Raw genomic sequence first — 12,930 nt, forward strand, 5'->3', positions numbered from 1 at the left:
TGTTGTTTGGATTATTATTACCTGGATTACTTGGATCTTGAGGGAAGAATGGAGGGTAGTTATCAGGATTAAAATCATCTTGATTAATATCCAAATCTGAGAGAGAATTTAATGGAGAAATTTGAATTCCTCCACTAATTAATGTTTCAGATTGAAATACAATACCTCCCGGTAAAATAGTCCCTTGCGATAATACAGCTCCAATTAATAACTGAGAACCAGAAGGAACAGTGCTATTTCCTGAAAAGACTGCTCCACCTGGTAATAAAGCTCCTCCTTTTGTCATATGTATCGTACCAAGTAAAGTCGATGTAGGTGGAAACATTGTACCAGGTGGTACAGACATTGGTTGTACAAATTGTCCGTTTGGAATAAGAATTCCACCAGGGAAAATTCCACCTCCTGGTAAAACTAATCCATTCGTAAGTAAAGCATTTGGTTTAATATACGAGTTAGAAGGTAAAGATGTTCCAGATTGAATAGTTTTTCCTGATGGATAAAGAATATCACCAGTTAAAACACCTCCCAAAGGAAGGAAAGCTCCACCAGGGAGAATGGCTTTTGATGGCAAAGAAGTTGATGAACTTAATCTGATAGATGGAGGTAAAACAGCAGTACCTAAAACTAAAGATGGACCTCCAAGTTGAACATTTGGAGTTAATAACGCTCCAAAAATAAAAGTACCAGGTGGAAGTGTTACACTTGACTTAATTATAACAGGACTTGAAAGTATTGTACCATTAGAAAAAAGAATTGGGCCATTAGAACTTAAACCATTTGGGAAATACGCACTATCTATTAAAAGCATTTGTTGAGGTAATTCCATATAACTGCTTGAGGATGGTATCTGATAATTTAATACTCTAAATCCAATGAGATTTGAAGAACCTGATTGAGAACCATAATTAGAATTGGATGAGTATGTTGTAGTTGTACCATATAAATCACTATTATCATCAAAGTAAGGATGTAAATTGTTCTGATTTGTGGATAAATCATTAAAGATGTTAGAAACTGAAGAAAATCCTGCGTTCTTCTCTTGCTGATTATCAATCGAAGATTTGTAAACAGCATTCTTATAACCAAAAGGTGCGTTAAATTGGTAAAAACCTCCTTGCAAAACTGCTAATGCAACTCTATTTGAGAACCCTCCTGGAAGTAAAGTTCCTGAAGGCAATACCCAAGAAGATAAATTATCCTGAATGCCCAAATGATAATTAAATAGTAGGGAAGTTTCTGTTATTACATTATCCGGATGCAATGGAGGCTGAAGTATAGTACCTGGCTGTAATATTGTACCATTTGGGAAAATTGCTCCACCAGTTAAATATGAAATTCCCTTAAGTATTGCTCCGCCTCCAAGCGAAGTTCCAAGACCTAGTTTACTCCCAGCTGGAAGATTAATCATGAATGGAGATGAACCAAAAGCTATTAGTCCTCCCATTAAAACACAACCGGTCTCTAAATAAATAGTATCAGCAATAAATGTACCAGTCGGGAGTATTGTTCCGTATGGAACTGTAGTATTTGGGGAAATTATTTCACCATTCGGTAATATAGCTCCTCCTCCAAAAATAGTATTGGTAGAAATAGTTAATGGCCCCAAAAGTAAGGAATTGTTTGGAAGATTTGATCCTGATGGAAGGATTCCTCCTGCTGGTATTGACACTGATGTCATATTGCTAAATCCTGACACTGAATAACATAGTGTATTTGTAATACAACAAGAAGCTTCCGGTTTTAATTCTGCTTTATTTGAACATCTATATCCATATGTCTGAGACCCAATAAAGTTACAATTCATATTTAAAGTCAAAACTGGTTTATAAGAAGAATCTTCCAGAAATGTTGCACCTCCTGGAAATAAAGTTCCTCCTGGAAGAGTGGTCATTTGACCCAACTTTGTTCCAGCCTGTAAAAGTGTTCCATTCGGAAGTAAAGCCCCCAAAGGCAAAATTGCTCCATTTGGGAAAGTTATTGGACCAAAACTTGTTGTTCCTACTGGAAGTCTTGTTCCATTCACAGCAAAACTTCCTTCTGGAAGCTTAATATTTGGTATTGTATTTCCATTGTTATTTCCATTGTTTCCTCCCCCGATACCTCCATTAGTTCCACCAGAACTTGAATTTGGAAGTAATTGAATTTCTTCTTGGAAAAATACATATGTTCCATTTGGGGCTCCAACTCCTCCCCTAATAACTTTTCTTGCCTCAAATGACGTAATAGCATCACTCTGATCTGGAGTAAATGGCTCGGTCACAAAACTTTCATAGTAATATTGTGCTGATTCGTGACTACTTGGAGGATTAAAGGCTCCTCCTGTCAAAGATGTAATATTTAAAGGCAGCGATACATTGTTAATCTCATAAAAAAATGGTCCATAAACTATTTTTGTTAATGGATCCGTAATATTCTGCATTCCAGGATATTCCATTGACTCAAATTTTCCCAAAAGCTTCTTTGCCAAATCTTCAAGTGTTTCATTTCCATTAGTTGCTTTTGAATTTTCTTCCAAATCACCAAAAACCGTTGAAACTCCCAAACATATTAATGATAATAAAAATAATAATGTACGAAAAAACCACATCATTACTCTTCAAATACTCCTATAATTTTACTTTATCTTATTCACTTCTTAATAGTTAATGAAATATATACTTGCCAAATTCAACTTGGATTGTTGAATATAAATAAAAATCTCAAAATTTGAATATCTTATTATTTCAAGCAATTTTTATTTCCAAGAGTAATGTTTCTTAAATTTGAAAGAAAAATCCATTTCCCTTTCCTTGAATTCTGGGAGAAAAAGAAAAAAAACATAGTAATTTTTTTTTTCAAAAATTCCACACCAAAATGCCACACTAACTTACAAATCCAATTCTAAATCACCATTATTTGTTTTTACCTATTTTTAGCACATAATTCAGAATTTACCAAATATTTATTCAGTACTCTTCTTTCATATTCTTAATCATCCTGATCTGACCAAACTGGATCATTCAGTGATAAAGGCAAAAACTCATTTATTATAGTATCTTTATTAGGTAATTTAAAACTACCCTCAATTTTGGATTCTTCTTCAAATTTTAGTCTTTGTCCCAACATACTTAATACATTCTCGACATTTGTTTCAGTTTTTCCAGTACTTATATCTGTCTTTTTTTCTCTTCTCTGTTCAAATTCTTCTAATAATTTTGCATAATGCAAGGCATTCCTTGCATTATAACCTTCATCCATTGTAATCTGCTTGTTTTCAATATCTATATTTATCATTGTTTTCCCTATAATAATGTATTAAATTCTAATCACAAAAATATATTTTGAAAACCTACTTTTTGCTGCACTTTCGGCGCATTCTTTCGACATTTTCAATGCTAAAAGTCTTTCATCTTTAGTATTCCAAGGGTTTTCAAATTCTGAAAACCAGTCAGTTTCTTCATCAATTACCCGTGTTCTACTTGTAGAATTTTTTGCATACTCTAATAATCTATCTCTCCTCTCTAATGCTTGAAAATAATGAGCTATTTCCTCATCTTCATTGTTTCCTTCTGAAATAAAATCTCCGCTATCACCTTTAACTAACTTGGATTTGCAAAATATACATTCATTATTTAACTCAATAATATCCTTCTCTAATTCACATGAAATCCTTCCTAAAAATTACAATTTTAATTAATTTGATATTATTTCTGACTTATTACCTCTCTCCACCTCATATTCATATTAAATCATTCTCCCTAAGAAATTTTTATTCGTAACTTACCACATTGTATGCATGTAATATAAATTGCATGCAATTTTGCATAGCATCCACATTCTACTAATACCGATGAATCGGCGCCAATATTTGAATCACTTATTTTATTGTCATTACCTGAAATATTATTTTTTTTATTTTTCTTATTACCTTTTTTTTGTTGGAATTGAATATCAGAAATTCTGATAGATCTCATTTCTAGTATTTTACTAATAAAATCCTCGATAAATTTCTCTAATGTTGCATTTTGCTTTTTTTTCAAGCCAGCTCTTCAAAGTAGAGGTCTGAATACCCCAACATAAATAGCTACTAAAATACAATAAAATAATATTTACAAAAATTATTTCCAATTGAATGAATTAAATTTCACTTTTTTCTTTTTTACATAATATGCTTAAACGTTTTTCTCGTTAATTTCAATCCTCTTCAAATAATACTCTCGTTCCCCCTAATGCCACTATGCTTTTTTTTATTCATTCATATATTATTTTTAGAAGTTCAAAGGTCAAATGGCGGTTCATTTTAGGCGCTAAACAGTGGCCTAGAGTTATTTCAGAAGGCGCCAAGGATCGATTTCAAATTGTCAATATTGCACGGCGTTAAATGACTCTAAACTAAACATAAGTTGTGGTACAAAGTGGATTCAAATCCCATACAAAAATAAAATAAATTATTACTGAAAAGTCATTGTTTGCTTAAAAGCGCAAGATTTGATTACAGTCATAAGGAATATTCCTTGTAAGGGTGACTATATGCGGAGCTGATAGTATTTAAGATTTGCAATATTCTTGAATTTCCACAAAACTTTAACAGTATTATTTCTCTCAGAAAGAATTCTGCAAAGCTTCAAACTTTCGTCTTTAATCACTTTTAGAAATAAAGAAAGAAATTAGCTTATTCAAAATCATTGTTCATGTGTAATTGAGCAGCATTATTCTCATTGCCACCAATACTAATGAGGTGAATTTGTATTTGTATACTGGTTTATTATTGCAACTTTAAAACTACGTAGTATTTTTTATTTAAATTCATTTTTACTAAAAGCTAATTAAAAATCAACCGTCTTATATTATTGATTAATTCAACTCTTTCTTATATGTAACCAATCAGAATCACTCTATAAGTATCTAATTATTATACATACATTACGGCATTCAGTAAGATTCAGCTATAATGAAGACTCTTTTTATGCTTTTACTATTTTTCATATATTTATCAAATGAGAAGTATCAAACAGGGGGATTTTCTTTTCCAGAGGAATGTGAATCCTATAGTAGCTGTAGCGCAGATGACCATGGATCAGAACTTAACATTATGGACCAATCCCACTGGATTAGTGAAATATCACAACAATCTACACTAATTCCCTACTCCAAAATCTTTTATACTTATATTTTTGAACCACTCTTTGATAATGATCAACCAAATGAAAGAAATTCTGCATTCTTTGGATTCCTCCTTAACAAAGTAACTTTTGCTATATGCTTACTTGTATGGTCCTGCATTCTTTTTATTGCTTGTGGAACTGTTGCTGATACTTACATTTCATCTCTAATGATTAAGCTAGCTGAATGTTTAAGCCTATCAGATACATTTGCAGGATCTACACTCTTAGCATTTAGTAATGCAGCCAGTGATGTTATTCTCGGAATTATTAGTGTATCAATTGGAGAGAAAGATGCTGTAGATGTGTTTCTTGGGGATGTTATTGGTGCTTGCTTATTTATTATCTTGGTTGTTTTTGGGTGTGTAATGGTTTTTTCAAAGAGTAGTGAAAATTCAAATTATATTAACATTCCAATATTTAATCACCTAAGAGATACAATTGCTCTTACTATTGGATTAATTCAACTACTTATTATTCATCACCTTGGATTCATTTCTTCAAAAATGTCTGTAATTCCATTAATTGCTTATGGATTTTATGTTCTTTTACTTCAATGGAGTGAGAAGTCTACATCTCTTTCAATGCCAGTAAACCTAACAATTAAGGAAGAATATGTAGGTCCAGTCTATGAGCAAGTAACTGACTCAGATGAAGTAAGGGGAGGAAGTAAATTAAGCCTTAGAAATGTTGCTATCACTAGTGATATTCCTAATTATCGCTATTCAAATACTATTCCTTCAATTCTTCCAATACCTTTTACTCCTCCTGATTCAATTAGAGATGTTCAAAAAGCAGATAATGGAAATACTCCAGATTTAGAGATCCCTCCAATTAAGTTATCTTTTTCTAACTTACAGTTTTCTTATGATGAAAAAAGCCAGCTCCTAGAAAAAGGAACAGTTATTAATAGTGATATCTACTGGGATAGAATTGGCTCCAAGTCTAGGAGTATTAAAAAGACCTTACTTTTGCTTACTCCGACTCATTCTCCCTCTCCTAGTCTAACAAATGATGATCTAAGCGGTAAAGTTCTGACTCCTTCTTCAAATTATGGATTTGGAAGAGATAAAGATAATGAAGACTTTGAAAAAGCATATGGTGTTAATAATGCACAATCCTGTAGGATTCCATTTCCTCAGAGAAATTCATCTAAGAATCTTTTAAATAAAGAGAGGAATTATGCAAATACTCTTGAGCTTCCAAATCCTTGGAATTTTCAAAGCCAAAGATCTAAATCCCCAGTCTACTCACAGCTTTCAGCTTCTCACTTAAAAGGTGACCAAAGCAGTCAAATTGGAAATTCTAATTCTATATCAATTTCTGATGCCTGCCAAAGTAACAACTTCTCAGCCACCTCGTCATCTTCCTACTCCTCAAACCTGGGATCAATCACAATTCCTAATTATGAAACTAAAAGATCCGGTTCTCAGTCACAACTTGTGTTACTAAGCGATGACTATGCAGTCAGACTCTCAAGAAATCTTTCCATGAGTGAAGTTGTTTATCAAACTGAGTCATTACACAATTCACTTCTACCTCCACCTGCTCATGAGGAAAATGTTCTCAAGCTACAAAAGAGAGGAAGACAAAGATTAAGAGAGGATAGAAGCATTATTGATGGTCGTACAAATTTCCCAACTTTACAACTTAAGATACCTCAATCCAATGAAAGAAGTGAAGGATTTTTCCAAGGAATGAGTTTTAATACTGACTTCGAGGGACTTTTAGATGGCTTCTTTGAATTCTGTGATTTCTTTAGACAACTTTTAATGACACCAATCATGTTTATATTGTATTTAACTGTACCATCTCCATCACTTAGAAGATCAGTACAAATTATGCAACCTTTATTTATTGTTTTGGCTGTTGGATTTGAAAAGAAGATTTACGTCAGCTACCCATTATTTTACTTGATTGCTCTTCTTCTTTCATCTATTATATCTTTGGTACTCTTTTTCATATATACTTGTATTCTTAATACAAGAAAAGATGATCAGACAAGTGAAGATGACTTAAAAGATGATCCCCAGAACTATAGACTCTATCGGGTTAGATCCTTCTCAAATATTAAACTTCCAGAAGTTCAATTATCATTTAAAACCAGAAAGTTTATAACTGACATTTTAATGTACTGTGATATGTTCTTTGGCATTATTATGTCAATATATTGGAATGGAGTCCTTGTAAACGAGTTAGTTGAATGCATTAAAGTTATTGGGCTTACCCTTGGAATTAAACCTGCAATTCTTGGACTCACAATTGTTGCAATGGGTAACTCAATTGCTGACTTATTTGCTAATGTAGCAGTTTCAAGAGCTGGGCATGCACATATGGGCCTCGCTGGATGTTATGGCGCATGTGTATTTCTTCTCCTATTTGGATTTGGAAGTTCAGTATTTGTAAGAGCAATCCAATTAGGATTCTCAAAAGATATCCACCTTCACTTTGAATCTCAAATTATTACTGCTACTTACCAACTCTTGTACTTCCTTCCAATATCAGCACTGGTTGTCGTACTATCTAAAGGGAGAGTTCATCGCATTTGGGGTTTAGCATTTATTTTATACTTTATCGTTTGTATGTCCTACGTTCTAAAAGGAGTCATTTAAACAATAATATGTTTATTATTAAGTTTCATATATTTAGTTTTCAATACATTTAGATACTCGAAAATACTCAATTTTTTACCTAATTTTCTTATTGAATGACTATCTCCTTAGCATATTAGAAATTTCCCAAAGAAAAAAAAGAAAACACATTCATATTATTTTGTAACGTACGAAAAAAATAATAATACTAAATCAATCTATCTAATTACAATCTTCAAATTTTATTGTTTTCTGATTTTCCTGTTTTAATAAATCTAATTTTGGCACATTGTTCTCCTCTTGAATAATTCTCTCTTCCCTTTTCATTGTTGATGAGTTTTCTAAATCTGTTCCAAAGACCTTTCTTGCTGCATCTCGAGCTAAATCCTCTTCATGTTCCTTTTGATTACAATCAAGTCCTATTACAGTGTTCTTGTTATTAATTTTTGAAATTTCATTGACAATCTGAGGAGGATCCAAGTCATAACATTGTAATGTCTCTTTTTCTCCTTCAAAAATGCACTTTGAACAGCACTTTGTTCCAAACCCTAAGGCTTCACTGATTCTATTAAGTATTAGCTCTGCCATCTTTACTCTATTGTATTATTATCTATATCTTTAACTAATTTTATTTAAAAAAAAAAAAAAAAGAACTTCACTTAGTAATTGGTTACGTTTCGTTTTGCATGTAAAACTACTACATTTGATTTGGCGCCAAGACATGTAAAGCGTGAATTTTCGACAAGTCGAATAAATAAATAAATTTATAGAAAAAGAAAATGTTTAAAAAGATATTATTGAAATACATTATCATGTAGACAGCTAGGTTAATATATAGATTTAAAGTCGTCATCATGCTTTTGATTTACCTTTCTTAGATTTGGGAGTTTTTTTAATATTTGGGGCCTTTTTGACAACTTTCTTAAGTTTCTTCTTAATTTTATTGACCTTATTTTTGGCATTCTTCTTGGAGATAAATCTCTTTTCTCTCATTGAGTCATCGCCTTCTTTATTTTTACTTTGTGTTCCATTACTGATCATCCTTCTTCTAGAATTTTTTGAATTAGCTTTACTTTTTGCTTCTTCTTCAGATAAAGCTCTAGTAACTGATATTTTGGAATCTTTAAATTGAGCACCATTAAGCATTTTAACGGAAGAGATGACAAACTTTCTGTCATTAAATAAAACAAATCCAAAACCTTTAGGCTTACCAGTAGTAGCAGATTTTATAATCCGAACGGAATGAACACAGTCTTCATTTAGTGACATTGTAACAAATCTACGTAGTTCATCTTCAGTACAAAACTTTGGTAATCCACCAATAAATACAGTTCTCTTACGATCAAAAGTGCTGAATTGATTACCTTTAGATGCTGGAGTTAAACGAAGAATATTTCCTGCTAAAATAATTCCAGAAAATTTGTCAATAATTGGTTTCATCCTTTCTTTTTCTTTCAAAACAATATAAGCATTTTTAGTACTACTATTTCCAGAAAAGCACTCCAAAGCTGCACCAACTTTTTTCTTTGAAGCAAACTTAGGATGTATAGGTAGAGACCTAAATCTCATGGATTCTACTTCACCTTGTTTAATTTCTAATTTGGAAAGTAGTTCTTTTTCAGAAATATGTAGAGCTACATTTCCAACAAATAGTGTGTTTTCAATCCTTGGATCATTGTTTTTATCATATTTAACCTTAGTAAATTCTTTAGGTTTTTCCTCTTTTGCTACATTTTCAGATCTATTCTTTTCCTGATTTTTAAGAGCTAAAATGCGTGGATTATCACTACATTCACTAAGTAGTTTTTCAATATTTGGGTTAATTTCCTCAGTAGTTCCTTTGGATCTACTATTTCTGGCAATTATATCCGTAATAGAAGTAACTTTTTCAGCCTTTTCCATATTCTTAAAATATAAAATTATAATTCATTTAGGCTAATATAATATTTGAAAGTATAAATAAATCGATCAAAATCTTATTGTTAAAAACCTGTTTACTTTTTAACTGAATTTCCAATTTTAGTTACCTTTGGAACTCTAAAAAAAAATGTATTTTATTATTTCAAGTTAAAAGTCAAAAATAACTAGAACATGGTACCGCCCAACCCATGGCGGCACGCGCGCCCGCCAAATTGTGAAAAGAATCTCCATGCATTTTTCATCTTTAATATAAAGATTGGGGTTTTAGAGAGAAGAACCGACGAGTATAATCAAGTCTCTAAGTCAAATGAAAGGTAGTTTGATAATGGAATTAAATCATAACCGTTTGGTTGAAGTAGCTTTGAATGAAGAAAATGAGCTTTTGATACTTCGGAATAAATTAATGGAGGTTAATGAAAGCAATGTGACATCAACTGAATCTATTGATTCTTTATACTTAACATATATAACTCTTTTAGGTTACGGTAAAGAAATGGAGTTGGGATTGAGTTACAAATTATTATCTGATAAGATCGTGGGTATTTCCAAAATGATGGATAATACGCCATTTTCTATAGGAAAATACTTGGGTTTTACATTAATATTGAGTATTTGGATATTAAAGAGTCAGGATTGGTATAATTTAGATGATCTCAGTAGTACAGACATCTGTAATGTTATTATAAAATTATTGGTTGAATGCTGTAATGGCGAAAATGTTATTTCTAATGAATTTAGAGATAAGGAAAAATGTGAGAATTTGGTAACTTCTGACAAAAGTTGGATAGAAGAATGGGGTGAACCTACAAATTCTTATTTTGGAGCAAGAATTAATGGGGAAGAAGAAACTGTTGGGTTAATTGAGATGAATGATGAAATAGATATGAATATAATTAATATTCAAAGTCATCCAGATTTTAAAATAAATAAAAGGAGAAGACTAAATGGGATGATTAGTGGTGAATATGAAGATGGATTTAAATATATTATTTTTGAGATAACCAAAATTAATACTGAGAGTCTTAATTTACTATTTGATAAGGAGTTTAGTGATGATTTATTTACAGCTTTTCAAAATATTAATTTCCAAGATATTACCCAAAAAAATATTTTTTTTAATAAGATATTTTTTTTAAATTCAATGATTTGCTTTTATAGATGTTCTGGATCATTTTTAACAACAGCTCTTCTTTTCAAATTACCACGTGGAAGATATTTACTTGAAAGTGGTGTAGAAATGGTTGCAGATCATCTTTTGAAGGATATAATATATTCTTACCAAGGTAATACTTCTGATAAGACAAAAAGAATGGAAGATCACGCAATTTTAGCTCTTGATGATATTTCTACAATACTTTGGTTTAAAACATTTGAAGCCAAAATTTCAATAATTTTGGAAGGCAAGATACAAGAACTTTCAAATGAATCTTTAGAAAAACAAGAAGTTGACAAAGAATACCAAAAATTGGAACTTTTAAATGACCATTCTGAACTAATTAACAAGGTCTTCTCGAAATTTATTGATTATAACTTAAACCAATCAAATCAAATTGAGTTTCTTCCAAAAATATTTAATAGAATAAGAGTAAAACAGGTTAAATCTATACTTGAAGTAATAAATACAACATTTAATATTCCCTTTTCATCTAGAAACCATTTCATGGCTCACTTTCATGCAAGTAATATCTCAAATAAACAAATACTAAATCTCTTTTTCAACATTGGTTATTTTGCTCAGCTTTCTATACAAAATTGCTTTTCAGAAATAGATATCATAATCCCAATTCTTAAAACTTATAATAGCACAATTTTTTTAATTTCAAGATTTGGAGAAAGCTCTACAAAACAATTATTTATTGAGGAATTAACAAATGGACTAAACCATAAATTAACTTCAGTTGATTTTATTCAAAAAAGAATTAGAGACTTATTATTTTCAGATGGAAAAATTGAACTATGTAATAAATCAAATTCTCTTCAGTATTCACTCTTCAAATTTGCATATTGCATTATCCTAGATATTAAATCAATTATTTTGAAATTTAATTACAAACAAAAATCTCCAGATTCAAAAATGACTAAATCTTCTCTTGTATTTAATCGCATTAACACAAGTTCTCAAAATACCTTTAATTTTGAAAAAGTTATTTATTATAAAATCGCATCTTTTTTTTACACTATAAACTTTATTAATATTATCTTGGATCGTTATTCTATGGACCCTAAATCTCAAAAAAAACCTCTCTCCATTTTTATTGAAAATTTTTTTTTAAATTTTCTTTCTCAAGATGAAATTAAGCAAATATATCACTTCATTAATAATGAAATTAACCTTTATAACACTGAAAGAAAATTTTTTGATCCTAATCTCAAATTTGAGATTGATTTCATTAAAAAATATCTCTCAAAATTTTCCAATAAAAACTGTTTATTGGAATATTAACTTTTTTTATTCGTAAAATTTACTAGTCTTAGTAATTGGTTTATTATTTTTACTAAAATTTTTTTACTCATAAATTGAAATAATTAATATTTATTTATCAAATACAGAATTTAACTTTCAACTATTTTAAAATTTTGTTATTAGTATTATTGCATGCGATTTTTACCTGCATGTATCCACATTGAGCACTACGTGTCAAATTGAATCATAAAGTGAGAAAAAACAAAGGGCAAAATAAAGATTATGCCTTTCAAATACTGAAAGAACGAACAAGGTATAATCAAATAAAAGATCATCTAATTTAAATCATATGTGAGAAATACAATTATAATATAAGTGATTGTTACTTAAAGTTAGTAATAATCTTTCAAGCAATTAATATTAGGAATTACAATTTCTGTTAAAGAACAATAGAGTCTTAAATTTAGACTATAAAAACTTTATAAACAGTAAAAATTTATTTGTTTGTCTAAATATTATTCACTATTTTAGAAAATTTTATATCGAGGATTTTATTATATTTATTCAAAGTTAATTAATTCAATATTTAAAAAAAGGCGGCAAGATCATCAAATAATTAATATGCGTTAAAGTAAAAAATTGAGGAATTTTCAACGGATGTGTGAAAAACTGTAAATTTGAAAGAAATCACCAAACTTAAATAACAGGAATGAAAGAATAAACTAATTATATAGACCGGAAGGATATATAGGCATTAATACACAAATTCGTATTTTTTTTAATGAAATTTGGTATGAAAATTAAGATTTGTAAATTATGATATGATAATAAATACTATTAAGTCAATACAGAAATTTTCAAGCACATCCAGAAA

The 12,930-nt window shown here is 30.3% G+C and overlaps 6 protein-coding genes across 6 annotated transcripts; 2 read left to right on the forward strand and 4 right to left on the reverse strand.

Annotated features, from left to right (window-relative positions):
• Nucleotides 1–2,967: 2,967 nt before the first annotated feature.
• Chro.30399 (hypothetical protein) lies at nt 2,968–3,273 on the reverse strand. The annotated part of the gene is made up of 1 exon (XM_661415.1): nt 2,968–3,273. The coding sequence occupies one exon, from the start codon at nt 3,271–3,273 to the stop codon at nt 2,968–2,970; it is 306 nt and encodes a 101-aa protein (XP_666507.1).
• Nucleotides 3,274–3,737: 464 nt separating this feature from the next.
• Nucleotides 3,738–3,953, reverse strand: Chro.30398 (hypothetical protein). The annotated part of the gene is made up of 1 exon (XM_661416.1): nt 3,738–3,953. The coding sequence occupies one exon, from the start codon at nt 3,951–3,953 to the stop codon at nt 3,738–3,740; it is 216 nt and encodes a 71-aa protein (XP_666508.1).
• A 977-nt stretch (nt 3,954–4,930) lies between these two features.
• Nucleotides 4,931–7,753, forward strand: Chro.30397 (cation exchanger (CAX11)). The annotated part of the gene is made up of 1 exon (XM_661417.1): nt 4,931–7,753. One exon carries the CDS (start codon nt 4,931–4,933, stop codon nt 7,751–7,753), a length of 2,823 nt encoding a protein of 940 aa, XP_666509.1.
• A 201-nt stretch (nt 7,754–7,954) lies between these two features.
• Nucleotides 7,955–8,320, reverse strand: Chro.30396 (hypothetical protein). The annotated part of the gene is made up of 1 exon (XM_661418.1): nt 7,955–8,320. One exon carries the CDS (start codon nt 8,318–8,320, stop codon nt 7,955–7,957), a length of 366 nt encoding a protein of 121 aa, XP_666510.1.
• A 264-nt stretch (nt 8,321–8,584) lies between these two features.
• On the reverse strand, nt 8,585–9,634 carry Chro.30395 (hypothetical protein). The annotated part of the gene is made up of 1 exon (XM_661419.1): nt 8,585–9,634. One exon carries the CDS (start codon nt 9,632–9,634, stop codon nt 8,585–8,587), a length of 1,050 nt encoding a protein of 349 aa, XP_666511.1.
• Nucleotides 9,635–9,959: 325 nt separating this feature from the next.
• Chro.30394 (hypothetical protein) lies at nt 9,960–12,095 on the forward strand. Its single annotated transcript, XM_661420.1, has 1 exon — nt 9,960–12,095. One exon carries the CDS (start codon nt 9,960–9,962, stop codon nt 12,093–12,095), a length of 2,136 nt encoding a protein of 711 aa, XP_666512.1.
• The last annotated feature ends 835 nt before the right edge of the window (nt 12,096–12,930 follow it).

The sequence above is a fragment of the Cryptosporidium hominis genome (genome assembly GCF_000006425.1).
Source record: "Cryptosporidium hominis TU502 chromosome 3 CHRO013143, whole genome shotgun sequence".
Taxonomy (NCBI): Eukaryota; Apicomplexa; class Conoidasida; order Eucoccidiorida; family Cryptosporidiidae; genus Cryptosporidium; species Cryptosporidium hominis.